General features: G+C 43.9%; 1 protein-coding gene across 3 annotated transcripts in view; it reads left to right on the top strand.

The window, feature by feature from the left end:
- nol4lb (nucleolar protein 4-like b) overlaps positions 1-24,515 on the top strand; it is a 148,675-nt gene extending 124,160 nt beyond the window's left edge. The window contains exons 7-12 of one of the 3 annotated variants that reach the window (XM_055652670.1): positions 4-186; positions 3,557-3,748; positions 5,805-5,963; positions 11,756-11,878; positions 13,147-13,333; positions 18,484-24,515. In XM_055652670.1, coding sequence (XP_055508645.1) covers positions 4-186; positions 3,557-3,748; positions 5,805-5,963; positions 11,756-11,878; positions 13,147-13,333; positions 18,484-18,686 — 1,047 coding nt within the window. In that variant the 3' untranslated portion in view covers positions 18,687-24,515. The remainder of the gene's footprint in view (positions 1-3; positions 187-3,556; positions 3,749-5,804; positions 5,964-11,755; positions 11,879-13,146; positions 13,334-18,483) is intronic. The other 2 variants (XM_055652672.1, XM_055652671.1) reach the window with 2 other exon arrangements.
- Positions 24,516-26,381: the final 1,866 nt, after the last annotated feature.

Raw genomic sequence — 26,381 nt, 5'->3', positions numbered from 1 at the left:
CAGTCTCCGCCCTACAGCTCAGGAAGTTATGACTCTGGGAGAAACGAGCTTCTGGGGACTTGTCCCGAGGACCTGTCGATGACCAGAGGTGGAGACGACGATGATGACGAACATGATGACCATGAAGACAATGAGAAGATTAATGACTCCGAGGGAATGGATCCCGAGCGACTGAAGGCCTTCAATGTAAGAATAAACTGTTGCTTTCTGGAAAAGAGTTCATGGCGGATTGTTCCACATGTCGAAATGTTGCCCTCTCAGCTTCCTATCAAATCTTTATCCTCTCACCTTAAACCTATGCCTTCTCGTTCTTGAATCCCCTACCTTGGGGGAAATAGAGAAGCCTGAGAAAAAAATTGGGAACCTGGGAGAAATTCACCCTCTCTATTCCCCTTGAGATTTTCTGCACCTCTAAGATCACTACAACACTAATACATGACTATCGGTAACTGCCTTGTGCATTATAGCCCATAGAAGAAGATGAAAGACTTAAAGGTAGAGATAAATGCTGGAGAAACTCAGCGGGCGAGGCAGCATCTACGGAGAGAAGGAACTGGTGACATTTCAGGTCGAGACCCTTCTTCAGACCCGAAATGTCGCCTATTCCTTCTCTCCGTAGATGCTGCCTCATCCGCTGAGTTCCTCCAGCATTTTTGTCTACCTTCGATTTTTCCAGCATCTGCAGTTCTTTCTTAAACAGATGAAAGACTCAGATATTTGATAAAATGTACACAAAAAAAAACTGGAGGAGTATTTGAAGGATTAATCTTCTCTCCTTGCCTGACCTGAGGGAAGTTGAGGCGTGAACTCTGGCTGGGGTAACACCCTGGGGATAATTATTACTTTATGTTTAAGGAGTCTGCATTGTTCGCAATTGATAGGATTGCCCCCTTAAGGGCCTGTCCCACTTGGCCGTCATTTACGCGACAGTCCGGTGGCGCACGAAGATTTCGTCCAGAACGAAATCCTGGAGCGCTGTGCGATACCGCGCGCAACTCCACACTTCTCCACGCCACTCCATGCGCCCGTCCCACGCTACCCTCACGCTACCAAATGACGGCAAAGTGGGACAGGCCCTTTAATGTTTGTTTCCATGGGCTTTAGTAATATATAAATGTTTTATCTCCACTGGCTCATGGCTGTGTCTGCTTAGCAGCAGCAAGTTCTCAGTTAGCAAACTCGTTGAAGAGATATCATCAATGCATAGAGATCATACTAGTTTTGTGAATTTGATCAGGACTCCCCCCAAACCAGGCCCAGTCATAAATGTACAAATATCAAGAAACCGCAGATGCCGATGAATCTGAAATAAAGCACAAACTGTTGGAAACATATAGCAGGATGTAGGAAGGAGCTGCAGATGCTGGTTTAAACTGAAGATAGACACGAAAAGCTGGAGTAACTCAGCGGGACAGGCAGCAGCTCAGGGGGAGAAGGAATGGGTGACGTTTCGATTCTAGTCTGAGGAAGGGTCTCGACCTGAAACATCACCCACTCCTCTCCAGAGATGCTGCCTGTCCCGCTGAGTTACTCCAGCTTGTTGTGTCTATCAGCAGGATATAGTCCCATTCTCAAAGCTTCCACTACTGACAGAAAATATCCCATCCTTGTAACAGGGGGCTCACGAGTCTGTTTTTAATTCATTTGATATATTTTAACTGGCTGCTTAGATGTGAAGACGTACATCTGAAAAGTTTCAGTAATTGTAGAGTCATTATTTACTTTTTTTGAATGATTTCTTCAGGAGATAATTGTGTGTCGTTTATTCCAACTGTTTTAGAGCTGCACTTTTTGTTTGCTTTAGATAGACACACATGCTGGAGGATCTCAGTGGGTCAGACAGCATCTCTGGAGAAAAGGAATAGGTGACCTTTCGGGTCGGAACCTCTGAAGGATGGTCCCTGACCCACTGAGTTACTCCAGCTGTTTGTGTCTATCTTTGTCTTTGTGTACCTACATCCAGTTGGACTACTGTGTACCACTTCTGGACTCTGTGAGTTTTCTGTCCTTAAATGGAGCTGCATTTATCTAAATGACAACTAACTTCCCCTGCTTGAGTTGGCCCACCCAAACTCAGTTTATACGGACTGAGCCACAGCTGTGATTTATGTTGGCTGAGCTTAGATAAACTGAGCCTATGTTAATGGAGCTGAACCACCACCTGGCTTCACACCAGCTTCTCTTGGCTCCTATCTGGAGTTTAAACAGTTCCGTTCCAATTTGACAAAGCCCCTTGTTTCCATTCCAGTTGCAATCCCAGTTGATTGGGGTTGAGATGCAATACCTTTAAGTGGCGTGTTGATTTGCTACCACAGTTCTGAAGAATAATGCCAGGATTGTTTCACCACTAATGTCAGCATCTCTCAACGCGATGTCAAGTTCAACAGCATTTTTCAGAATGTAATTCAAACTGAGTAAGAACAGTGTCTATCTTTGTTTGATATTCACGTAAAAAGCCGCAGGTGAGAGTCAGTAATATGTCCATTTTATCTCAGAAACTAATGTGTCACATGAAACATAGTATATTAAAAAAGTTGAAACTGAATGCAGTTCTGGCTCTGTATGAACATCAGTACTAAACCGTGGCTTCTGAAGGGCCCCAGATATGTGTGATTATAGATAGCTTAGTTTAAATTAGAGATACAACATGGAAAGGACCTTCAGCTTATCAAGTCCACGCCGACCATCGATCACCCGTACACACTAGTTCTATGTTATCCCACTTTCGCATCTACACACTAGGGACAATTTACAGATGGCAATTATCTTACAAACCCACACATCTTTGGGAGATGGGAAGAAACCAGAGTTCCCGGGAGAAGCCTATGCAGTCACAGGGAGACTCCACACAGACAGCACCCGATGTCAGGATCGAACACGGGTCTCTGGCGCGTGAGACAGCAGCTCTACCAGCTGCGCCACTGTGGGCCATGACGTGAGTGAATCTTAATGCTATAAAGATGGTATTGGATAAATGAATGGAATTAGTGGCCAATAAATCACAGGACCTGTTGATCTGCATTGCAAGGTTTTGAGTGAGGATTCAGTGAGGACGGTAGATTCTCTGGTTCACATCTACATAAATACCACAGGATCGACAACAGTCTCACAGCTTGGAATAGAAATGTAACCTCACCATTAAAGAAAGGAGGAAGGTAGAAAATGTAGAATCACAGACCTGTTATCCTGACATCAGCAAGAAAGAAAAGTAGGAATGTGGTAAACAGGAAATATAGAAAATAACATATTTCTTAAAGGTAGATAAAAATGCTGGAGAAACTCAGCGGCTGAGGCAGCATCTATGGAGCGAAGGAATAGGTGATGTTTCGGGTTGAGACCCTTCTTCAGACTGATGCGAGATCTGTCTTCCACAGACTCACCACTCTCTGTGTTTCCTCGTCTCCGTTCTAAATGACTTACCTCTTATTCTTAAACTGTGGCCCCTGGTTCTGGACTCCCCCAACATCGGGAACACGCAGAGAGTCGCTACGTTGCGCCACTCTCTTGCAACCTCCAAGCCTCTGACTCTTTTTTAAATGTGTTCATTTCTCAACAGATGTTCGTGCGGCTGTTTGTGGATGAAAACCTGGACCGAATGGTTCCCATTTCGAAACAGCCCAAGGAGAAGATTCAGGCCATCATTGAGTCATGCAGCCGGCAGTTCCCCGAGTTCCAGGAGCGAGCCCGGAAACGCATACGCACTTACCTCAAGTCCTGCAGGCGGATGAAAAAAAACGGCATCGAACTGGTGAGGCACGCCGAGTGTCCGTGGGTTTCAGCGTATCCTGTTAGTCTAGTCTACTTATCCAGACCGCCATCATCATCCAGACCGCCACGCCAACCTCTCCACTGTCGTGGCCGGATCCTCTCCTGATGCCCGCGTGGGGCTGACCCGAGCCCCCGGCCATTGGCTCCGCAGACCCAGGCACCGGAGACCGCAGGCTTTGTCGGCCCACGAGACTCCACCTCCGCCCCGCGCGGCTTCTCAGCGGGAAGACTTTATTAGACTTTAGCGATACAGAGTGGAAAGAGGCTATTCGGCCCACCAAGTCCGTGTTGACCAGCGATCACCCCATACACTTGCACTATCCTACACACTAGGGACAATTTATAACTGACCGAATCCAATTAACCTACAAACCTGTACATTCTTGGAGGGTGGGAGGAAACCGGAGCACCCGGAGACAACCCACGCGGTCACGGGGAGAACGTGCAAACTCCGTACAGACAGCACCCGTAGTCGGGATCCAACCCGGGTCTCTGGTGCTGTAAGGCAGCAACTCTACCGCTGCGCCACCGTGCTGCTCCGATGGTTCTTGTATCTGGAGCTCGCAGTTTTCAGGCTCCCGTCTATATCATCCCGAACAGGAGCAAAATGCGAGTGTGGTGAGGGTCTTTGATGATATCAGCTGCTTTTATTGAGATCATTTGATGGTGGGGATGTCAGTAGGTCTGGCACTGTCTAACACTTAGGTCAGCATGAAGATTAGGCCAACTAAAGATACAGAAGGGTCTCGTATCTCACATTAGACATGCCCTTGAATGTGATGACTTGTCACGTGGGGAAGCTGTCAATCTGAAAGTTTGTTGAAATGTAGATGGAATGTGATCTGATAAAACTTTGCTGAATAGAGTGCTGTGATCACATGGCGGGTTTATTGCAGCTAATAGCAACTCTTAAATAAATCTATTGGTCTTCCTGGAAAACATCCAAATGGATCTGGAAAGTTTACCTTTGGGTTTTAGCCAGAGTGTAAAATCCTTACATTTGGAGGCAGAACCATTAATAACAGGTGAATCAGTCCAGGACTCCCAGGCTGAAATCGTGCAGTTATACGTAGTCATTTGTTAATTAAGTCAGTATGAAGTTGTGGAATTATCTGCAAAGAATTGTCAAACGGTGACACAAGAAACTGCAGATGCTGGAAGCTGGAGCACAACACATTGCTGGAGGAACTCAGAGGGTCAGGCAGCATCTGTGTTGGGAACAGACCTGATGACATTTTGGGTCGGGACCCTTCTTCAGATTGATGGGGTGGGGGGAGAAAACTGGAAAAGAGGTTGGTGGGGAAAGCCTGGAGATGATTGGTGGATACAGATGGGGGGGGAGTTGATTGGCAGATGCGTGGGAAAAGTGATAGAAAATAGGTGCAGGAGTAGGCCATTCGGCCCTTCGAGCCAGCACCGCCATTCAATGTGATCATGGCTGATCATCCAGAATCAGTTCCCCATTCCTGCTTCTCCCCAAATCCATTGATTCCATCAGCCCTTGGAGCCCTATTCAATACATCAATAGATAGAGACTGGAGATGAAAAGGAGATCAGGAGAGAAGAGGATGAGTGAAAGGTAAATCTGGAGGGAGGAGGCTCTGCCAACCCCCACCTCCCTTTACCAGCTTCTCCCGCGCCATCAGACTGAAGAAAGACCATTCCTTCACAGATGCTGCCTGACCTGCTGAGTTCCTCCACCGCTTTGTTTTTCATTGAATCAATTGTCAAGTTCAGCTCCTCAAACATTTTTTTAAAATCCTCATCAAATTAAAAACAAATACTTTCCAAAAAAAAGTGCAAGAGGATTAATGTGAAACCATTAATTTTAATTTCATGTGTAGGAAGGAACTGCAGATGCTGGTTTAAATCGAAGTGCTGGAGTAACTCAGCGGGACAGGCAGCGTGCCTGGAGAGAAGGAATGGTTGACGTTTCGGGTCGAGACCCTTCTTCTTTATTTTAATTTCATGCCAGGGTGTGTGCGCGTCTCTTCTCCATTTACCCTGCCCTCCCTTTTCTCTGTTTCCACCTGCAGGCATCTCGCCTACACACCTCCTCCTTCAGACAGGAGGACAGGGAAGAGGGGGCTTCCAACTTCTTCATGTCTACAGTCGCTGCTGCAGCTCCGCCATCGGCCAGCAGGAAGCGCACTTGCTGGAGGGTGAGACGGACTCCGGGCTTTCCTTCCTCTGAGGTGAGCCGCTGTGTTTGCCCAGAGGTAGGGCCCAACATAAGCAACAGGGGCAGCACAGTGGCACAGCGGGTACAAGCGCTGCCTCATGCCGCCAGACTCCCGGCCTCCGTACAAATCTCAGTGTGCACACGTAATCAGAGTTGGTAGATTAAACCTGTTTAGCCGTATCAAATTGGATCCAGTGCTTAATTAGGGTCTCGACCCAAAACGTCACCCATTAAGTCTGAAGAAGGGTCTCGACGTGAAACGTCACCCATCTCTCCAGAGATGCTGCCTGTCCCGCTGAGTTACTCCAGCATTTTGTGTATATCTTAAGCTTAATTATCAGTCAAGTTCAAGGACAGTTTCTTCCCAGCTGTTATCAAGCAAGTGAATCATCCTACCACAACCAGAGAGCAGTGCTGAACCACTATCTACCTCTTCGATGACCCTCGGACTATACTTGACCGGTGGTTGCTGGCTTTACCTTGCACCAAACGTTATTCCCTTATCATGTAAATGGCTGGATTGTAATTATGGATTGTCTCTCTGCTGACTGATTAGCACGCAACAAAAGCCTTTCACTGTGTCTCAGTACACGTGACACGTGACTAAACTATACTATCGATATGCTCAGAAAGTAGTCCAAAAATGGTTCAATCCCAGTTGATTCGTACAGGTGTCAGAGGTTATGGGGAGAAAGCAGGAGAATTGAGTTAGGAGGGAGAGATAGATCAGCCATGATTGAATGACAGAGTAGACTTGATGGGCCGAATGGCCTAATTCAACTATTACTTATGATCTTATGATTGATGTCTCAATTTGTAGACACCAGCTGATAAATCAGAAGCTTTTACTTTACAGATTCACAGTCAAAGTGTCATTAATATAAAATTAGGCATTTCTATGCGTCACGCGTTACTTTTTTATTGCAACATAATTTTTTAGATAATTTAAGGAATTATCTATATATATTAATATCCTCAATGTCTGTTCCCACTATTAGATATTCGAGATACTAAGTTTTGGGAACCTTCATGTCATGTTTTGAAATTCCTCTTTCACACAAGTTTTCCAACTAATTGTACAAGAGTCTATCTATTCACTTTGTCACAGCATCAACCAAATGTCTATAAAATTACACTCGGCTGAAAGCAGCATCCTGCACTATAACATTTGTCCTGGAGCGGAGATTTAAGCTCCAAATGGCAAGCTGATTAGTTTCAGGAGAAGTACTGCAGGACTGATTAGTGGGAATCTGCCTGATATCTCTGACCCTTCTGGGGATGTTGCCACGACATTTGGGATTCATTAAAATGAGGAGTTTCAAGATTTAATTTGCCATTTACATTCCAATTTCCATTATCACGTCCAAGACTGCCTGATTCTCTCATCAATCTTTATTGTAAGATGCTTATTCCCAAGTATTTACTTAAAAATACATTCCTACCTCATTGAGAGATGGCATGTCAAACAGTAAGCCAGTCGTTTTAGATGTTAAGAAAATGTTCTGTTCTCCTGTATGTTTTCGAAAATGAATGGCAATAACTGCAAGTAGAGTCTTATTTTGACATATGCTTTACAGCATCAGTGTTTCTACACGGCTGCAGGTTATTAAGTAGTCTTGTTGTTCATCGTTGCGTTTGCATTTAAATTGAACTCTGAGATCTGAGCGCTGCATTGGATTAGACAGTATTATTTTTACCTCGGTGACCTGGGTTTAAATCCAGTTCAGGCTGATGGGATTAAAATCCCAGCTGTTTTGAAGAGCCCTGTTATAAATGAGTTGTGGGCAGTTTTCATCTATTTCTCATTGAGGACGAGACTGTGGAACAAAACTGACACCGATTTACAATTTCACCACAGGATGACAGGCAAGGGATATGGGGATGGGAACGTCACACTCTCGTGCTCTCTCATTTTAAACCACGGACTGTAAAGAGATTTAAAATATCCTGAAGATATGATAAAGTGTAGGTTAGTTCATCTTCGCAATATATGACTTAATTTAAATCGGAAACTAGTCATTGTCAGTTATTGAGCCTGAATATTAAAAATATGGAAGTTAAAGCAAGATTAGAAAAAGACAGGAGGCAAGAATTTTCATTAGAACACATTAGAGGTGGAGAGTGTATGATGTGCTGTGATTTCAAAAGATTGTGGATAAAGGAAGGACGAAGCGGAATGAAATGAATAGTGTATTTACAGCAGCTCAAGAATAAAACAGCTCAACAAAGGATTAGTGGCAGTGGCATTGACAAGTATGTTCCTGGAAATATTTATTATAATGCAGAACATATGGAAACGTACATGTATGTAGTGACATTTGCAATCTCAGGGTATACTTAAGCATTTCACAAGTAATGAACCAGCTGTAAAATGTAGATGCAAGGACCTGCAGATGGTGGAATCTTTCATTGAACACAAAGTGCTGGAGTAACTCAGCGGGACAGGCAGCAACTCTGGAGAGAAGGAATGGGTGATGTTTTGGGTCGAGATCCTTCTTCAGACTGACACGTTCAGAAGAAGGGTCTCGACCTGAAACGTCACCCATTCCTTCTCTCCAGAGTTACTGCCTGTCCCGCTGAGTTACTCCAGCATTTTGTGTCTATCTTCGATTTAAACCAGCGTCTGCAGTTCCTTCCTGCACAAATTGCATCGTCCTGTTGCCAGTACATATGATAATTGAACACTCTTGACTGATTATTTGAGCAGTTGGAGGAAGGAGGATGTAATCTCCTCAATCTCATGTCAAACTGTCCAAAAACAATCAGTTGTCTCAATCAATAGTAGTACTCATCTCCGAGATTCTGAGATGAAACACATTGCAAGAGACATTAGACAATAGGTGCAGGAGTAGGCCATTCGAGCCAGCACCGCCATTCAATGTGATCATGGCTGATCATCCCCAATCAGTGTCAATCACAAGAGGTGGGCAGGTATCACAGCCTGACACATCAGCGCAATAGTGAGCGCACGGCACACTGGCAAGGCTACTTCCATTGACATCCCATCTCTGGAGAACATGGATAGGCGAGGCAGATTAAATCAGTCTGAAGAAGGGTCCCATTCCAAAATGTTTCCTATCCATGTACTCCAGAGGTTCTGCCTGATCCACTGAGTTACTCCAGCACTCTGTGTTCAATGCGTAAAAGATGGCCACTGTTACAATGCAGGAGCAAGAGTAGTCACGCTACACACAAGAATCCACAAACAGCAGTGAAATAAACTGTTTGTAATTTATCTCATTGTTTTGGGCGAAGGACAAATGTTAACCATTTTAATGTTCCTACGGGCGGCACACAGCGGTAGAGTTGCTGCCTCACAGCGCCAGAGACCCGGGTCTGATCCTGACTACGGCAGCTGCCTGTACGGAGTTTGTACGTTCTCCCCGTGACCGTATGGGTGTTCTCAGGATGCTCCGGTTTTCTCCCATTCTCCAAAGATGTGCAGGTTTGTAGGTTAATTGTAGGTAAATTGTCCCTAGTATGTAGGATAGTGTTAGTGTATGGGGTGATCGCTGGTCGGCACAGACTCGGTGGGCCGAAGGGCCTGTTTCCACGCTGTATCTATAACTAAACTAAACTACTCATGTTCAATGACACCTTTTACATTCCCAGAGTGGGCATCTCAATGGTAGCAGCTTTGCCAGTGTGCTCACCACTGCCCTAGGTTTTAGGAGCAGAATCAGGCCATTCGGCCCATCAAGTCCACACCATTCAATCACGGTTGATCTATCTTTCCCTCTCAACCCGATTCTCCTGCCTTCGCCCCATAAACCCAGACGCCCTTGTTTTTTTTTGTTTTTTTGTTGTTTATTTTATTAGAAGTTAGTACAATACAAAACAATACAGTGGGACCTAATTTTAGGTGCCAACTATGTCATAACGTAATTATACATTCTATGTACAACCTCTAGTTTTATGTTTTTGAGAAGAAAAGAAGAAAGACAAGAAGAAGGGGGAAAAAAAAAAATTGGAGAAGAGAAAAAGAGGAAAAATAGATAGTAGAAAATAGAAAAACGTGAAGTGTGTGTATAAGAAAAGAAAAAGTGGAAAGTAGAAATAGGAGAAAAAGACCCTTAAAAGAGAAATTTTCAAATCTGTATTCGGAGATGTAGATCTATCCACGACCTGACCTGAAATCAGTAATCTTTACGGTACCGCTGATTCCACATGATTCACATGATTCCAAAAAGTCGATAAAAAGGGACCAACTCCTTAAGAATTGGTCATATTTATCTATTAGTCGGAGTCTCATTTCTTCAAGGCGTGCTATGTCCGTCATATTCCTAATCCACATTTTAACAGTTGGAATAGCTGTATTTTTCCAAAATTTAAGTATCAATTTCTTTCCAATTATTAACCCATAATTAAAAAAAACTTTTTGGTCCTTATTTAAATTGATATCTTCTACTATTATTCCAATTTAATCCATTCCGTATTAGGTTCTATTCTTGACTTGAAAAGCTTTGTAAATATATCAAATATATCGCTCCAAAATTTATTCAACTTTATACATCCTACAAATGAATGTGTTATATTAGCATTTTGAAACAAACATTTATCGCATCTGGGAGAGACGTTTGGGTAGGCCAGACGCCCTTGTTAATCAAGAATCTATCAATCTCCGCCTTAAAAACATCCATTGACATGGCCTCCACCGTCGTTTGTGGCCTAATGACTGAAAGTAGCACAAAATACATGCAAATGTTGAAAACGCATTCTCTCTTCTTCCTACATTAACATTGGTATCAATCCACTAAAAGCGATGCAATATCTGTAGTAAAGGTAAGCGTGGGATCTGATTCATGTGTGCCAGGCGTTCAGAGAGCATCTTGATTCAATGTGTTCTCATTCTGGTGATGCCCTGAGCTCTGTGTCCGCACCTGTGCTGAAACAGTTTTAATGATAATTCTACAAAACCCTTCACCATCTCCCTGCCCAACAAACTATGCAAACATACTTTGATGCCATTTATTTGCACACTTGTAAATATGAACATTAACTATTTTCCCCAGCACCTACTTGCAAATGACATGCTGTATTGTGTGTGGCATAATGGTGTGGATGCTCTGGTTAATTCTGGATGTGAATAAGACAAAGCTGTGTGTCATTGCCATGGTCACAGAGTTCGGTCTCATGAAACGTACTTTGCCTCGACTGTTACATGGAGTGTACGGTTTCTGGGAAAGCTTCATCTGACATCTGTTTATAGTGTTCAGTGTTTGAAAAAGATTCCATTTGCTGTACAGGAAACAAAAGGAACTATTTATCGTGGACGCAGAGATTTTATTTACAAGCAGATCTTATGATTGAACGGGTTTTTTCCCCAATGTCCCACATTTTGGGCAGCACAGTGGCTGCCTCACAGCTCCCGAGATCCGGGTTCCATTCTAACCTCGTGTGCTGTCTGTGTGGAGTTTGCACATCACCCTGTGACCTCCGGGTGCCGCGGTTTCCTCCCACATCCCAAAGACGTACGGGTTTGTAGGTTTATTGGCCCTCTGTTGATTCCCTTTGATCTGGTATTTTGTTGGTTCACATGCTTGATCAATGGTGTTTTATCATTAATGTTTTATTATTATTAATGTTTAGTGTTTTCTGAGTCATTCGTAACTGTCACTGTATGTCATGTTGTTACTTGTGGGTGGAGCACCAAGGGCAAAACTTACTTACTGTAAATTGCCCCCAAAGTGTAGGGAGTGAATGTAAAAGTGGGATAGAACGAGTGTGAACGGGTGATCGATGGTCGGAGTGGACTTGGCCGATTGCTCGTCAGTGTTTAACGTATCCATACTTCCTCCTCTCCAGGCACGGCCCACCCCTCCACACCTCACCTCAGCGATGGCTGAGAACATTCTGGCTGCTGCATGTGAGAGTGAAAGTCGGAAAGCTGCAAAGCGAATGCGACTGGAATCCTACCAGCAGCAGCAGGTAGGTAGCAGCAGCGGGGAACGGCTGGGGAACGGCTGGAAAACAAGGGAGGGCATTGACTGACTCCGGCCATGTGGACAACCACATTAAGTTTCAATGCCTAGGATGAAACTGCAGATGCAGGTTTAAACCATAGACACAAAAAACTGGAGTAACTCAGTGGGACGGGCAGCATTTCTGGAGAGAAGGAATGGGCGACGTTTCGGGTCACGACCCTTCTTCAGACTGAGACCCGTCTTCAGACCCTCAGTGTGAAGAAGAAGAAGATCCGAATCTTCACTCATTCCTTCTCTCCAGAGACGCTGCCTGTCCCACTGAGTTACTCCAGCTTTTTGTGTCTATCTTGCATTAAGTGTGAGTTTAGTTTATAACCAGGTGTACACAGGTACAGTGAGAAGCGCAGTGTGTGTGTGTGTGTGTGTGTGTGTGTGTGTGTGTGTGTGTGTGTGTGTGTGTGTGTGTGTCTGTGTGTGTGTCTGTGTGTGTGTGTCTGTGTGTGTGTGTGTGTGTGTGTGTGTGTGTGTGTGTGTGTGTGCGTGTGTCTGTGTGTGTGTGTGTGTGTGTGTGTGTGTGTGTGTGTGTGTGTGTGTGTGTGTGTGTGTGTGTGTGTGTGTGTGTGTGTGTGTGTGTGTGTGTGTGTGTGCGTGTGTGTCTGTGTGTGTGTGTGTGTGTGTGTCTGTGTGTGTGTGTCTGTGTGTGTGTGTGTGTGTGTGTGTGTGTGTGTGTGTGTGTGTGTGTGTGTGTGTGTGTGTGTGTGTGTGTGTGTGTGTGTGTGTGTGTGTGTGTGTGTGTGTGTGTGTGTGTGTGTGTGTGTGTGTGTGTGTGTGTCTGTGTGTGTGTGTGTGTGTGTGTGTGTGTGTGTGTGTGTGTGTGTGTGTGTGTGTGTGTGTCTGTGTGTGTGCGTGTGTGTGTGTGTGTCTGTGTGTGTGTGTCTGTGTGTGTGTGTGTGTGTGTGTGTGTGTGTGTGTGTGTGTGTGCGTGTGTCTGTGTGTGTGTGTGTGTGTGTGTGTGTGTGTGTGTGTGTGTGTGTGTGTGTGTGTGTGTGTGTGTGTGTGTGTGTGTGTGTCTGTGTGTGTGTCTGTGTGTGTGTGCCTCTGTGTGTGTGTGCGTGTGTCTGTGTGCGTGTGCTGTGTGTGTGTGTGTGTGACGTGGTGTGTGTGTGTGTGTGTGTGTGTGTGTGTGTGTGTGTGTGTGTGTGGTATGTGTGTGTGTCTGTGTCTGTGCCTGCCTGCCTCTATCTGGGATTTGCTGACTGCTGTTTTCTGCAGGACGAACCGATTGCACTAGACAAGCAGACGCAACAAGGCAGGGAAGCAGCCCAGCTCCCGCACAGCGCGTACCCACTGCCAACCAGCACCTACTCACAGGATCAGATGTACATCAACGGAGGCCTGAATTACGCTTACCGTGGTCACAGCACTATTGGAGGACTGCAGGCTGGCTCCCTCAGCAATGGTAGGGACATTGTAACCCTCTACCATCAATACTGTGTAGTGGAGACGTTTCCTCCTCTGGTTACAGTGATATGAAGATGGACACAAAATGCTGGTGCTACTCAGCAGGTCAGGCAGCATCTCTGGAGAAAAATAATTGATGGCCTTTTGGGTCGGAACGCTACTTCAGGCCCTTGTTGAGTCACCTATTCCTTTTCTCTAGCGATGCTGCCTGACCCGCAGCGTTACTCCAGTGTCTGCAGCCCATTCATATACAACAATATTAAATTGATTTTATGCAAGGTGGAAGTGGAACTGCATAAATTAAGCTGGCTTGATTTTATATTTGTTGTAAACATCATAGGTAGGTTGGAAACAAACATGTTTGAATGAATGCACTGCGAGTTAGATGTTAGAACGTTGACCAGTCCAGCACAGGGCTACCATGATGGTGAGGCTACACCCACAGTCCTGCGGTCCAGTACTTAAGGATGTTCCTGTCATTGGAAGATCTCCAAAAGAGGTTCATTTCTGGTCGGAGAGAATTGTCCCATTGGCGAGGACACAGATTAGGTCTGCAAACTTCAGAGCTGAAGAACATGAGGGCTAATCTAATCAGAGGGCAGTGGAGGTAGGTTCTCTGGATGCTTTCAAGAGAGAGCTACATAGGGCTCTTAAAGATAGCGGAGTCAGGGGATATGGGGAGAAGGCAGGAATGGGGTACTGTTTGGGGATGATCAGCCATGATCACATTGAATGGCGGTGCTGGCTCGAAGGGCCGAATGGCCTACTCCTGCACCTATTGTCTATTGTCTATTGAAACATGCAAGATTCTAAGAGGGGATGTGGGATTCCTACACTCCACATTATTATTTTTAAGTCATGTCTTACATGAGATTGTGCCTTTATTATTATAGTCGTTATTAGAGTTTTTTAAAGAACTAAACAGAAAGGTTTATACTTTGAAAATTAATTTGAGGTGAATGGGGTTTGGATAGATTTACCCATGATTGCAGCATATTTATTCATTTTGCAGATATCATGTAGCTTACATTAATTAACTGGTGGAGAGGGCTAGGAATGGTGGTGAGCTGGAATGACTGACATCCACGTTCATTCATCAAAATTTGCAATGTCATGACATCATAGGTATGAATTTATTTGAAAAAACTTGGAACGAGCTGCAAGGTAGTTGAAGCTGGGACTAGGTTTAAGAAACAATTAGACAGGTACATGGATCGGACAGGTTTGGAAGGATATGGGCCAAACACAGGTAGGTGGGACACGTTGGCCGGTGTGAGCAAGTTGGGCCGAAGGGCCTGTTTCCACACTGTATCACTCTATAACTCAAACTGGCCAAATGAGATCTTCAACACGAGGATTGCTTTAGAGAACAGTACATCACAAGAACCTTTGGCACAAGAGCTTGATGCCAAATGTAACCCCTCCTGCCTACACATAATCTATATCCCTCCATTCCCTGCATCTTCTTGCGTGTGGCGTGCACAGCCCAACATCGTAGGACAACTTGTTCTATTTGATCTTTTTTGATTGTGCACGCCGGGCTGTTTGCTTTCGTCGAAACAGGGCGGACCACGTGAAGGTTGCAATCTTCCACCCCATTCCCTGCGTATCTATGTACCTATCCAAAACCCTCTTAAATGTCGCCACCACCACCTCTGGCAGCGCGTTCCAGGCATTCAACATTCTCTGTCTAAAGACTTGTCCCTCACAGCTTTTAAACTTTGCCCCTCTTACTTTAATCCTAGGCCCTTTAATCTTTGACATTTCCACACTGGGGGAAAAAGGTTGTGACTGTCTACCGTCTCTGTACCTCATAATTTAATGAACTTCTGTCCGGTCTCCCTCAGTTTCTGCTGCTCCAGAGAAAGTCCAGTCGCTACTTCAAAGTAGCTTTGATTGTGCAGCCTATTTACAAACAGTGCAGTAAGTCCTTTGCATCCAAAGATTTCTAGTTCACATTCCAACTTGCCCCGGAGCAAACATTTCCTTGATTTTAATGAGTTTGTGAGCATTTTGGAAGGACCACCAAATAGAAATCCCAGCATTAGCGTGGGAACTACAGATTTAACAGAGAACATTTTACTAAGACTGTCCACCACAGGAATATTATCTGGAGTTAAAGGATCATGTGGTGAAGAATTTTGAAATGAAAATGTTCCTGCCCTTACTGACTTGATTCTTAAGGTGTATACTGGTTTGTAATGCAGCAGTTAGTGAATCCATTGAACTAATTGAGAACAGGTGGCACACCTAGAATATTGTTAGTATATATACTTGCAGGTATAATGACTTTGTTCTGAATATTTACAGAGTTCAAAACTCAGGACTGCAGCTGCTAATTTTCTCAGTGAACCTGTTTGCCAGAAATGACTCGTACATCCAGCCAGCCTGTTCGTTCAGTTGGGACTTTCATCCGTTCTAATTAGTCCAGAAACTAAGTAGATAAGGCTCAGTCTAGAGGTTTGAAATTTTATGCAAATAAGTAGTTTCAGCATTTAAAGTACTTCAGTTTAGTTGAGAATGTTAAGTAGGCATAAGGGAGACATATCAGGAGTTGGACTTGTGTAATTAAGTCGGTTGTTTAATTATTATCCCATTAGTTGGAAGAACTGTGTTACAATTAGCATTTGTAAGGATTTTATTGGACTTTAATAGGAGTGATCTTTTTTACAGTAACACTGCATTTTAGAATCCCAGCAGGTGACATTTGAAAGCCCCCGCCGCAGATAATGGATTGTGTGACAACATGCTCATAACTAAATAACTTTGTTGCATTCAGGAATAAGAATCAGGTTAAGTGCTAACTAACAGAGAATAATACAATGATCATTGATTAATTCATCCTTGCTAGCCTGGAAAGTGCCTGCAAAGTTTTCCCCCAATCTACGACCTATCCTTTGCAGCTGACAGCAGATCTAAAGCCTGAGGTGGATTTAAGCTTTGCCACCATTTTACACATTGCTCTCGGGTCTGAAGAAGGGTCTCGACCTGAGACGTCACCCATTCCTTCGCTCCAGAGCTGCTGCCTGTCCCGCTGACTTACTCCAGCATGTTGTGTCTATCGTTGGTTTAAACCAGCATCTGCATTTCCTTCCTCCACATTGCTCTCAGATGTACTCCTTCTAGCGCAGCTGAATAAGTGCAAGCATTGGCCTGGCCGTGTTTAACTGCTCTGTTTCTCCCGCATCTCTCTTGCGATGACATTGTTGAATATTCACTGATCTGACCCTAAACTTTATTTACTATGCCTTGTTCCCAGCCCCTGAAAACCCCTTTCGGGCCAAAATCAAATATTCATCTCACCAGCTCCACTTTCCCACCCCCATCTTTGTACATCCAAAACCTTCATATCACATCTCTGAACACATGTGGTAACTGAACATTCACCAGGTTAGACACAGTGCTGCAGTAACTGAACGGAACAGGCATCATCTCTGGAGAGAAGGAATGCGTGACATTTCAGGTCGAGACCCTTCTTCAGGCTGTTCACTACGTTAGATGAGTTAATTTGCATAAACACCAAATGTACACAAAATTAAATGTACACAAAAAAAGCTGGAGAAACTCAGCGGGTGCAGCAGCATCTATGGAGTGAAGGAAATAGGCAACTCGGGCCGAAACAGACTGCATCCATTCCATCGCTCTAGATGCTGCTGCACCCGCTGAGTTTCTCCAGCTTTTTTGTGTGTTCCAGTTCCTTCTTAAACAACATGTTCGCGAGTAAGGTCGAGACCAAAACAGCAAAAGTTCCAGGCAATGTTCATTACGAATTAGGTAGAATTAAGAGTAAGCGCTCATGGAAACACAGATGTGGTGTTAAAGGATTGAAGATGGACTGGATGGGAGGAAGTGCCGAGCCTGTGATGGACGGGGCTGTGGTCACCACTCTGTGCAGGTTCAGGCGGTCAAGAACAGAGTGGCCAGACCCGGCTGAGACACCCGTCAAAAAAATGGACATGCTGAATCAAAAACTCAGCGGTACATTAATTTGAAGGGACCAGGTGACCATCTATATAACAGAGCTTTGTGTTGAAGAAGGAACTGCAGATGCTGGAAAATCAAAGTTAGACAAAAGTGCTGGAGAAACTCAGCGGGTGCAGCAGCATGTATGGAGCGAAGGAAATAGGCAACGTTTCAGGCCGAAACCAAGGGATTGATAGATTTAATAAGTTGTATACCATTTATGGAGTAGACTTGATGGGCCGAATACTCGTATCACTTATGACCTTAGTAATTTATTTTGTGTTTCAAGACGTGCTTTGGAGGTGACATTTCTAAACGTCAGTGCATTAACTGTTTTGGATTTTCCTCGCTAATTTGTTAAATTGTAGAATCGAGCACCTTTTCTGGGTGAGTTGCCAGATAGATACATGCAGCAAGAAAACAGGCCCTTCAGCCCAACTTGTCCATGTTGACAAAATCGCCCCATCTACACTAGTCCCATTTGCCTGGGTTTGAGCCATGTCCCTTCAAACCTTTTCTGTCCAAATGCCTTTTAAAAGTTCTTATAGTCACTGCCTCAAATACCTCTTCTGGCAGCTCGTTCCATACACCCACCCAACCACCCTCTGTGGAAAAAGTTGCTCCTCAGGTTCCTATTAAATCTTTCCGTTCTCACTTTAAACCTATGCCCCTTACTTCTTAGTTCCCCTTCTATGTGTAAAAGATTGAAATCAACCCATCCATTCCCCTCTTGATTTTATTCATCTCTATAAAACCGACCTCCTGCGCTCCAAGGAGTAAAATCCCAACCTCCCTGTAGCTCTGCCCCACGAGTCTTCCCTCCAAGGTGAAACCAGCTATCCTGAGCAACTGCCTTCCAATAACTGTCAGGTCAGTTTTGTTTATTGTCACGTGTACCAATGTACAGTGTAAAACCGTTTGTGGCGTGCTAACCAGTGAGCAGAAAGACAATACATGATTACGGTCGAGCTATTCCCAGTGTACAGACACATGATGAGGTACATGTTGATGTTGCAGCCCTCTCTATGGGTCTGTGCTAATCGTACCCACTGCTGGTAGGTTTCCAGTCGCCTTCCCTCTGGTTTGTGATTCCCCGACCCTGGGGAAACGACTGGGAACTCGCCACAGAAAGATCACTGGATGATATTGAAACACTTAACTGGGTTCATTTCTAAATCCTTCCAGGGCCGACGGACCTGAGCATGAAGGCGCTGACCTCAAATTCGACTTCATCCAGCACGAGCTCGAGCAGGAGCGTGACGGCCCCACAGCTCAGCCCGACAGAAATCAACGCCGTGCGCCAGCTCATCGCCGGCTACAGAGAGTCGGCTGCCTTCCTCCTCCGCTCCGCAGACGAACTGGAAAACCTGATCCTGCAACAGAACTGACTCCCGGCAGCAGAGTCCTGGTGATGAAAGTCCACGTTCTGTAGTTAGCCAGATGCAAAGTGGACGTTGGGAGGGGTGAGCGAGCTCCCTCTTGTTACATGATGGCCATTAACCCACTGCTGCTATGGAAGTGAGAACGCCACCAACCTTTAACCTCAGACCTCCATCAGGACCGCGCGTGTGTGCGTGCGTGCGTACGTGCGCCTTCAACCCAAGGACCTCATTCACCAGAGTATCTTCATCTCCTCTGCTGGCAGCGCACACTGGAAGATTCGACACGAGCAAGGACTCGGCCCCTGGCCCAGGCAGCTCCTGACCAGTTGCCACACAGACCCACACAGCATCCATATCCCAGGTGCTATACCTAGTTATGCTGCTAACAGAAATAACCGAATCTAGGCCTCTGGAAGAACAATAGAGCAGAGGATTTCATCTCTATTGGTTCCGAGTTTGTTTCCGGTCATTAGTTTGATATGAGGATTGTAGCATTACACAGTACTCGACTCATTTACAAAAGCTTTGTCATCACCAGCCCACGATTGTTCCCCAGATTCACCAACTAATCCACTCTCTACGGTGAAGCCCGCCCTCTATTCCTGCTGAGATTTGCGGGCACACATGGTCAGGAATCACACATAAAATGCCCTGACACTAAATGTCATCACCCTTAAACTAACAAGGCCAGAGGTAGATGCATTGATGGCTCTAGAGTGATATTTGTGTACAAGACACACAGCTGTGATCCACCCCAGTCAACAGGTGAGGCTACTTCATTAGTACTGGACATACAAGCTCTGTAGAATGTTAATGTGTGTTTCAATCTCAGGATGAGATTGCCTGAAAAATATATAGCATTTGTAGCCTGTAATTGTGTAATGTTCCATACAGTGTCATGATTAAAACCAGCTATGCTTAAAACTGGAGCTTCGACTTTTAGAATAGGCCTTTCAGTAAAGCCTTCTATCTAGTGTCAGCGGAAGGAAAACCCTATTGTAAAAGTCAAAGCTCCAGTTTTAAGCAGAGCAGGTTCAAATCAGACTCTGTTATTATTTGGTTTAATTAGCAGTGGGGTTGTAACACAGTCAGGTCACGACTCATCTGTGAAGCAAACCAGAGGGTGACGGTGTATAATGGAGAGCACACTCGTCTGTTTTAACACCACACGCCTTCTGTATCAAAGAAAGAGAAACAATATCGTTCATCAAATGTAGAACGTGTAAACACCTAATATGCGAGCGTGGGCCCGCACTATTTACGCATGTACTTGCAGCAGTTTGAGGAAAAGAAAATGATTGAGTAAATCAGTGAATGAGTATTGCCTGACTAGAATGAACTCATTAAATGCATCTGACAGGTTACATTTCACAGCCTGTTCTGTTCTTATATTTAGTCCTCAAATCCCATCAGATAACTTTCACTTTATTCACTGCCAAATACTTAATTTCAAATCCTGCAAAGTTTAAGTTTTTGTTTCTTCAGCAAATAAAAAATACGCACCGTGAATTTGTCCAGAGCTCAGGTAACTATTTATACCAAGGGAACGTTTTTACTGTTTTTATAAAAAAAAAGTGAATACTGTGAAACCAAAAACTGGTTTGTCATTTTATACATTTCTCTAAGTCTGCTTTTAATAGTTGCCATTAGCTACAAAAATAGTTGTTCCAGGTCTTTTATTGTAAAAAATCAACACTGTGTTTGGAAAGTTTCCAATGAAAGGTGAAACTTTCTTCACTGGCACCGAGCTGTATAAATATTTGCATTAGATCGCTCTAAGGCAGTACTTTGTTGAAGAAGGAACTGCAGATGCTGGAACAATCGAAGGGAGACAAAAATGCTGGAGAAACTCAGCGGGTGAGGCAGCATGTATGGAGCGAAGGAATGGGTGACGTTTTGGGTCGAGACCCTTGGGTCTCCCATTCCTTCGCTCCACTGATGCTGCCTGACACGCTGAGTTTCTCCAGCATTTTTGTCTACCTTTAACCTATACTTTGGTTTGTTTCATTTCAGCGGCAAAGCTTGGGTTTTTTTCGGGTCAGTAACCATGCTCCATGCATTCAGGGATGAACTCATTAACTTTGGAGAAATATCTACCTGTTAGACAAGTTTCAGATGCTGCCAGTTAACCCTCGAGATAAGATTAAATGGATTTCCTACCAGCCACTAGATGATGTTAGTTTTCCAAAGAATTCTATCGAAACTTGCTTTATTTATACTGCGGAAATCGCTCATATTTTCTGCGAGGATTCAACAATGGATGCATTTTTTGCAAGGGCAGAAATAAACCTTTAACTCTAGTTAACTCGAGGAAAGTAAGTGTACGTCACTTGCTGTCTGCAGTGTAAAATAACCTACTTTTAAAACAAGCCTCCGTTGAACTATGTGGAAAGATTACTTCAGGAGTGATCTTAACCTAAGCCCACCAAATGGGTTACTTACTCATTTTTAACCTATGATGTAAAAAGGCTTTTTACGAGATACTTCTACCTCAGTTTTCCCGTCAGTGTAAGTCAACTAGGAACTGTAGCATATGTCAGACTCTCACGCACAGGTTTACATCACTCCTAACGCCACCTTTCCACTGATCCAGAAAATGAAACCACTTCTTCCTAATCATTGAATACATTGCTGGCACATGGGACTGGATTCCATCCTGGAACTCAACTACAGCTACAGGCTGGCCACCACAACAGGACATGTCAACACATTCCATCTTTTGTCATAATGGATAATTCTCATTAAACAAACATCTATAATAATTGGAGATTTAATTTTACAGGGAAACATTTTAAAATCCATGTTAACTGTGGATAGATGAGCCCACCATCATTAAAGCAGTAAGTGATGCCGTTTGACTCTAATGCAACCACACATCTCCCTCACTGTGTGATAAACAGCTGTGTTCCACCCCACCCATCCGACCAAAGGCCAGAGCAAATCCAGCAACATTCACCTGGATAGACAAATGAGAAACCGCTCTTCCACCAGACCTCAAGAAATCGGACCAAAAAAGGAGAGAGACAAGGAGAAGAACAACTTCGAAGCAGGAGAGTTCCAGAGAGATGCAGGAGTCCATGTAAGCAACGGCTTTGGCCCTCATATCAACAAGAGGGTTTGAAAATGACAGAGAGGACCTACACAAAACTGGCTAGACGACAGCTAGCGAACTGTGTATATTTCCCACATACTGGACGTATTAGCCTTGGAGCCGAGCTGCACAGGTTCGCCACAACATTGTGTAGGAAGGAACTGCAGATGCCGGTTTAAACCAAAGATAGACACAAAAGCTGGAGTAACTCAGTGGGTCAGACAGCATCTCTGGAGAAAAGGAATAGGTGACGTTTCGGATCGGAAGAAGGGTCTCACCTGAAACGTCATCTATTCCTTTTCTCCAGAGATGCTGTCTGACCCGCTGAGTTGTGTCCAGCACCTTGCGTCTACCTTCACCAGAACACTACCAGCATTAATCTGAGGAAATACAGAAACTGGGCTTGTATTCCTGGAAAAATGAAAGGTTTAGGAGGTAATATTATCAAAAACATTAAGACTTTGAAATAGATTGATAGAGTTAATAGAAAATATTTCTACTGTTAAACAAGGCTTGAATATATGTCAAATGCTGAGGTCAACACCAGAGATTCACAAGTGAGAATGGAGGGTGACATTCAGGGGGTATGGAGAGAAGGCAGGTACGGGATACTGAGTTGGATGATCAGCCATGATCATATTGAATGGTGGTGCAGGCTCGAAGGGCCGAATGGCCTACTCCTGCACCTAATTTCTATGTTTCCACAAAAGGAAGAGGATGGTATTGATTTAATAATTTACAGTTTAATGGACTGTTTGTAACGTGTGGCTGTGACTGGAGCCTGGTCGGGTATGGTCACTGGAGATGGGCAACATGTTCACCATGATTTCATTAACTGGAGGAGCAGACATCCAACCCTGCTCCCAACCTAGTCCTCAGTCTGTGCACCTTTTAACAAACGCAGCCTTTGTTGAGAGCTTTCTGAAACACCTCTTCCTCCACATTTCAGACTAATTAGCCTTCACTTTCTGCGGGTATCTGGTGCATTTAAAAGTTCATTCTGGTGTATTTAAAATAATAATTCTTAAGATATTTTTTAAAAGTCCACCTCATACTGGAAATGCTACTATCCTCATAACAGCTCAGTTGTACAGACCAATGGCATGAATGGATTTTGAATTGTTTGTCAGGACTGTAATAGTTAAAAGGCGATGAAAGTTTCTTGTAACCTCATTCATACACGTCTGGGACCTCGTTCAAGCTGAACAGCAGGTGATGTTTTAAGCTATTTGTCCTTGTGAGTGCTTTGTGTGCCACACAGAGTAACCTTTTTTTTTAAATAAGAGAGGGGGTGGGGGGGGGGCAATTGTTTTTTTAATGTACAGGATGTTGCAAGGTTTTGTTCTGTGTGGGTTGTTGTCCTTAGCAGTTCCAGAAAAGGGACAGAGAAAAAAGAAATAGGCAAAAGACAATCTTAGCCCCCTTTGATGCTGTGACTAACTTTTTCATAAGTGCAGCTAGTGAGTAAAATAGGGGGACCACTAAGTATTTTTCAGCCATAACTTAAGTCACTGAAATGCTGTTGCACAATAAATAGTTCTGAGGACTGTGTGATTATACAGTCACCATTCAAAGATCTTAACCCTTTGAGTGCTGATTTTTTAGACAAGAATATTCCAACTGTTAGGCTGTTTACGTTGGTGACCTGCTGTACTGTCGCACCCTTTTGCAGAAAATGCTGACCACACAGAAGACATTTTCCGCATGGAATCCATTCCTAGTGACACTGAACAATGTTAACCCTCCTGTTGCAAATGTTCCCCGTAGAATTGAAAGGATTAATAAGCATTAACTGGCTAGAATTTGATGTGTCGTACAGTTGCAGTCAGCAAATTAACTGGATGTTGTTATGAAACAACACAATAGCGGTGCTTTTGATTTATGTTGACGGGGAAGAGGAGAATTTGTTTCCTTAACTGTTTGTACCTAATACCAATGTGAACTTTGTATTTCCTTCTGATTTTTGACTCGGTGAAAGTGTGGCTGTTTACATGTACAGATTTTGCGATTGTGTTCTCCAATACCCTGTATTAATGCTGTAGAAAAAAATAACCCAAATTCTTTTAATATTTATTGCATATACACCGTGAATATGTTTTCAAATACATGTGGCTAATTATTTTGATTATTCGTGTTGATATACGTAAAGCAAATGAGTTTTTGTATTTTTTGTTTGCTAAATAAATAGCATGGGCAGTTCCACTTACATATTCACTTTAATTATGAACCAATGATCTTGCTGGAGCTGCCAGTATGGTGTCAAACTAGCAAAATGCACTGGTTTCATTCAACTCTGTAGAATATCTTTGTACTATATACATATATAAGATGGAGTACTAATAAAACCAATATACTGTGTATCAGAAAAAACAGACAGATGTTAATGTTCTTTGTTATTTAAGTGATGCGTTTCGTACTTATGGACATGAGCAATCAGAGATGGGAATTAATAGCTGCCCAACTCGTATTCCAATATCAAAACATTTGTAGGAAAGAACTGCAGATGCTGGTTTAAATCGAAGGTAGACACAAAATGCTGGAGTAACTCAGCGGGACAGGCAGCATCTCTGGAGAGAAGGAATGGGTGACGTTTCGGGTCGAGACCCTTCTTCGGACTATATTATTAATATTAATTGGTGACTGGTTACAACTTCATTTAATACGCAAATGAATCACAAATACTCCCAGAAAGAGTTCTGGGTGACATTACGTCAATCACTCCATGTACCTGCTTTGGTTTTCCATAAATTTGTGGGAGAGCAGGGAGATTTACGGCATCTTGGAGCGCTGATCCACATCCACATGGTCGCTTCTGGTTTAGCGATCGGACCGGTTGCTGTAACAACGGTCGAGTGGACGGCACTGTCCATTGGCACGAGGACAAAGAAACAATGCAGTTGGGTTAGGGGTTGTACAAAGCAAGAATTCTCATCATCCGGTTGTCCATTGAAGCACAACACACCATTAAACCAGACAAGAATGTAGTGTGTGGAGAACAATGTGTTAATACATGGAACTTCTAACTCTCTAACCTGTATACTCATCTAAAGCTTTCCTATCCATACATCTATCCAAAAAGGGTATTTTAAAAATGGTAATTGTATCTGCTTCAATAGCTTCATCTGACCGCACGTTTCAGATACGGACTACCCTCCAGTGAAAAGGTTGCCCTTATAAAGTCCCTCTTAAATCTCTCCCTGCTCAACTTAAACCTTTGCCCTCTATAGTTTTAGAGTTGGAAGGGTTTCGGCCCGAAACGTTGTCCATTTCCTTCGCTCCATAGATGCTGCCGCACCCACTGAGTTTCTCCAGCACTTATGTCTACCCTCTAGTTTTAGAATCGTCTACCCTGGGGTAAAAAAACCTGTTCCCTTTATCCATGCACCTCAACAAGGTCACCCCTTGAACTTCTACACTACAAAGAAAAATAGTCCAGGTCTATCCAATCTCTCCCTATAACTCAAGCCCATAAACTCAGGCAACATCCAGGTGAATTTCTACCGCACCCATTCCAACGTAACAGTATCCTTCCAGTAGTTATATCACAACATTGGAGGCAACAAAAGCTTAATGGAAGTTTCAATAGGAGATGGTGAGAGCAAAGGCAATGACACAGTGCAGGTAATGAACAGAGACAGAGTCAGTCTTTCATTCTACACAGTGTCACAGAGAGAGAGAGAGAATGTGGAGTCAGGGACCAAATAAAATGAAGCTTTTAATGCCCCATTCAGCCTGGGAGTCTGGGCAGGAAGTGGCTGGGAAATGATTTCTTGAGTGTTTAAGTAGAAACTGCAGATGCTGGAAAATCGAAGGTAGACATAAATGCTGGAGAAACTCAGCGGGTGCAGCAGCATCTATGGAGTAAAGGAAATAGGCAACGTTTCGGGTCGAAACCCAAAGGGTTTCGGCCCGAAACGTTGCCTATTTCCTTCGCTCCATAGATGGTGCTGCACCCGCTGAGTTTCTCCAGCATTTTTGTCTACCAATGATTTCTTGAGGCGAGGACTGGAATCTTCTGCCATTCGATGGGACGAGATCTCTCCTTGTGACGTGAACATCAGGTCAAGACTGTGACAGATTAGAAGCAATGAGTGGTCATTCGTTAACGTGGGGTATTAATTTGGATGTTAACAACAGGCAACATGAAGATGAAAGAATAGAAAGCAACAAGAGATTGATCTTTGGGGCACTCCATAATAAATAGGTTACATGGAAAATTCATCAGGGCAGATTCGCTGGCCCAGACTAGAGATAGGATTGATTGAGGGCAGTCACACACTGCTGAATAGAAGGATACAGAAAGGCTCTGGGCTCCCACATCTTAGCTACATCAGCATGGATTAGTGTAGGACTTGCCACACCTCTGGCCAATCCGTTTCAGTCCAACTGCAATACTGCCATCTACCTACTGTGTGGGGAATTGCTGAGGTGTATTTATTTTTTAAAAGGGGGATTAAAATTAATGTGTAGGAAGGAACTGCTGATGCTGGTTTACACCAAAGATAGGCACACTGAGTTGCTCCAGCTTTTTGTGTCTCCGGGATTCAAATTAAAACCTGCAGACACGAGGAACTGCAGATTCTGGTTTACCAACAAATAAAATTAATGCT

The sequence above is a fragment of the Leucoraja erinacea genome, chromosome 21 (assembly GCF_028641065.1).
Source record: "Leucoraja erinacea ecotype New England chromosome 21, Leri_hhj_1, whole genome shotgun sequence".
Classification (NCBI taxonomy): Eukaryota; Metazoa; Chordata; class Chondrichthyes; order Rajiformes; family Rajidae; genus Leucoraja; species Leucoraja erinaceus.
Note: the sequence above shows the minus strand (reverse complement) of the source record. Positions and strands in the feature narration are given on the sequence as shown.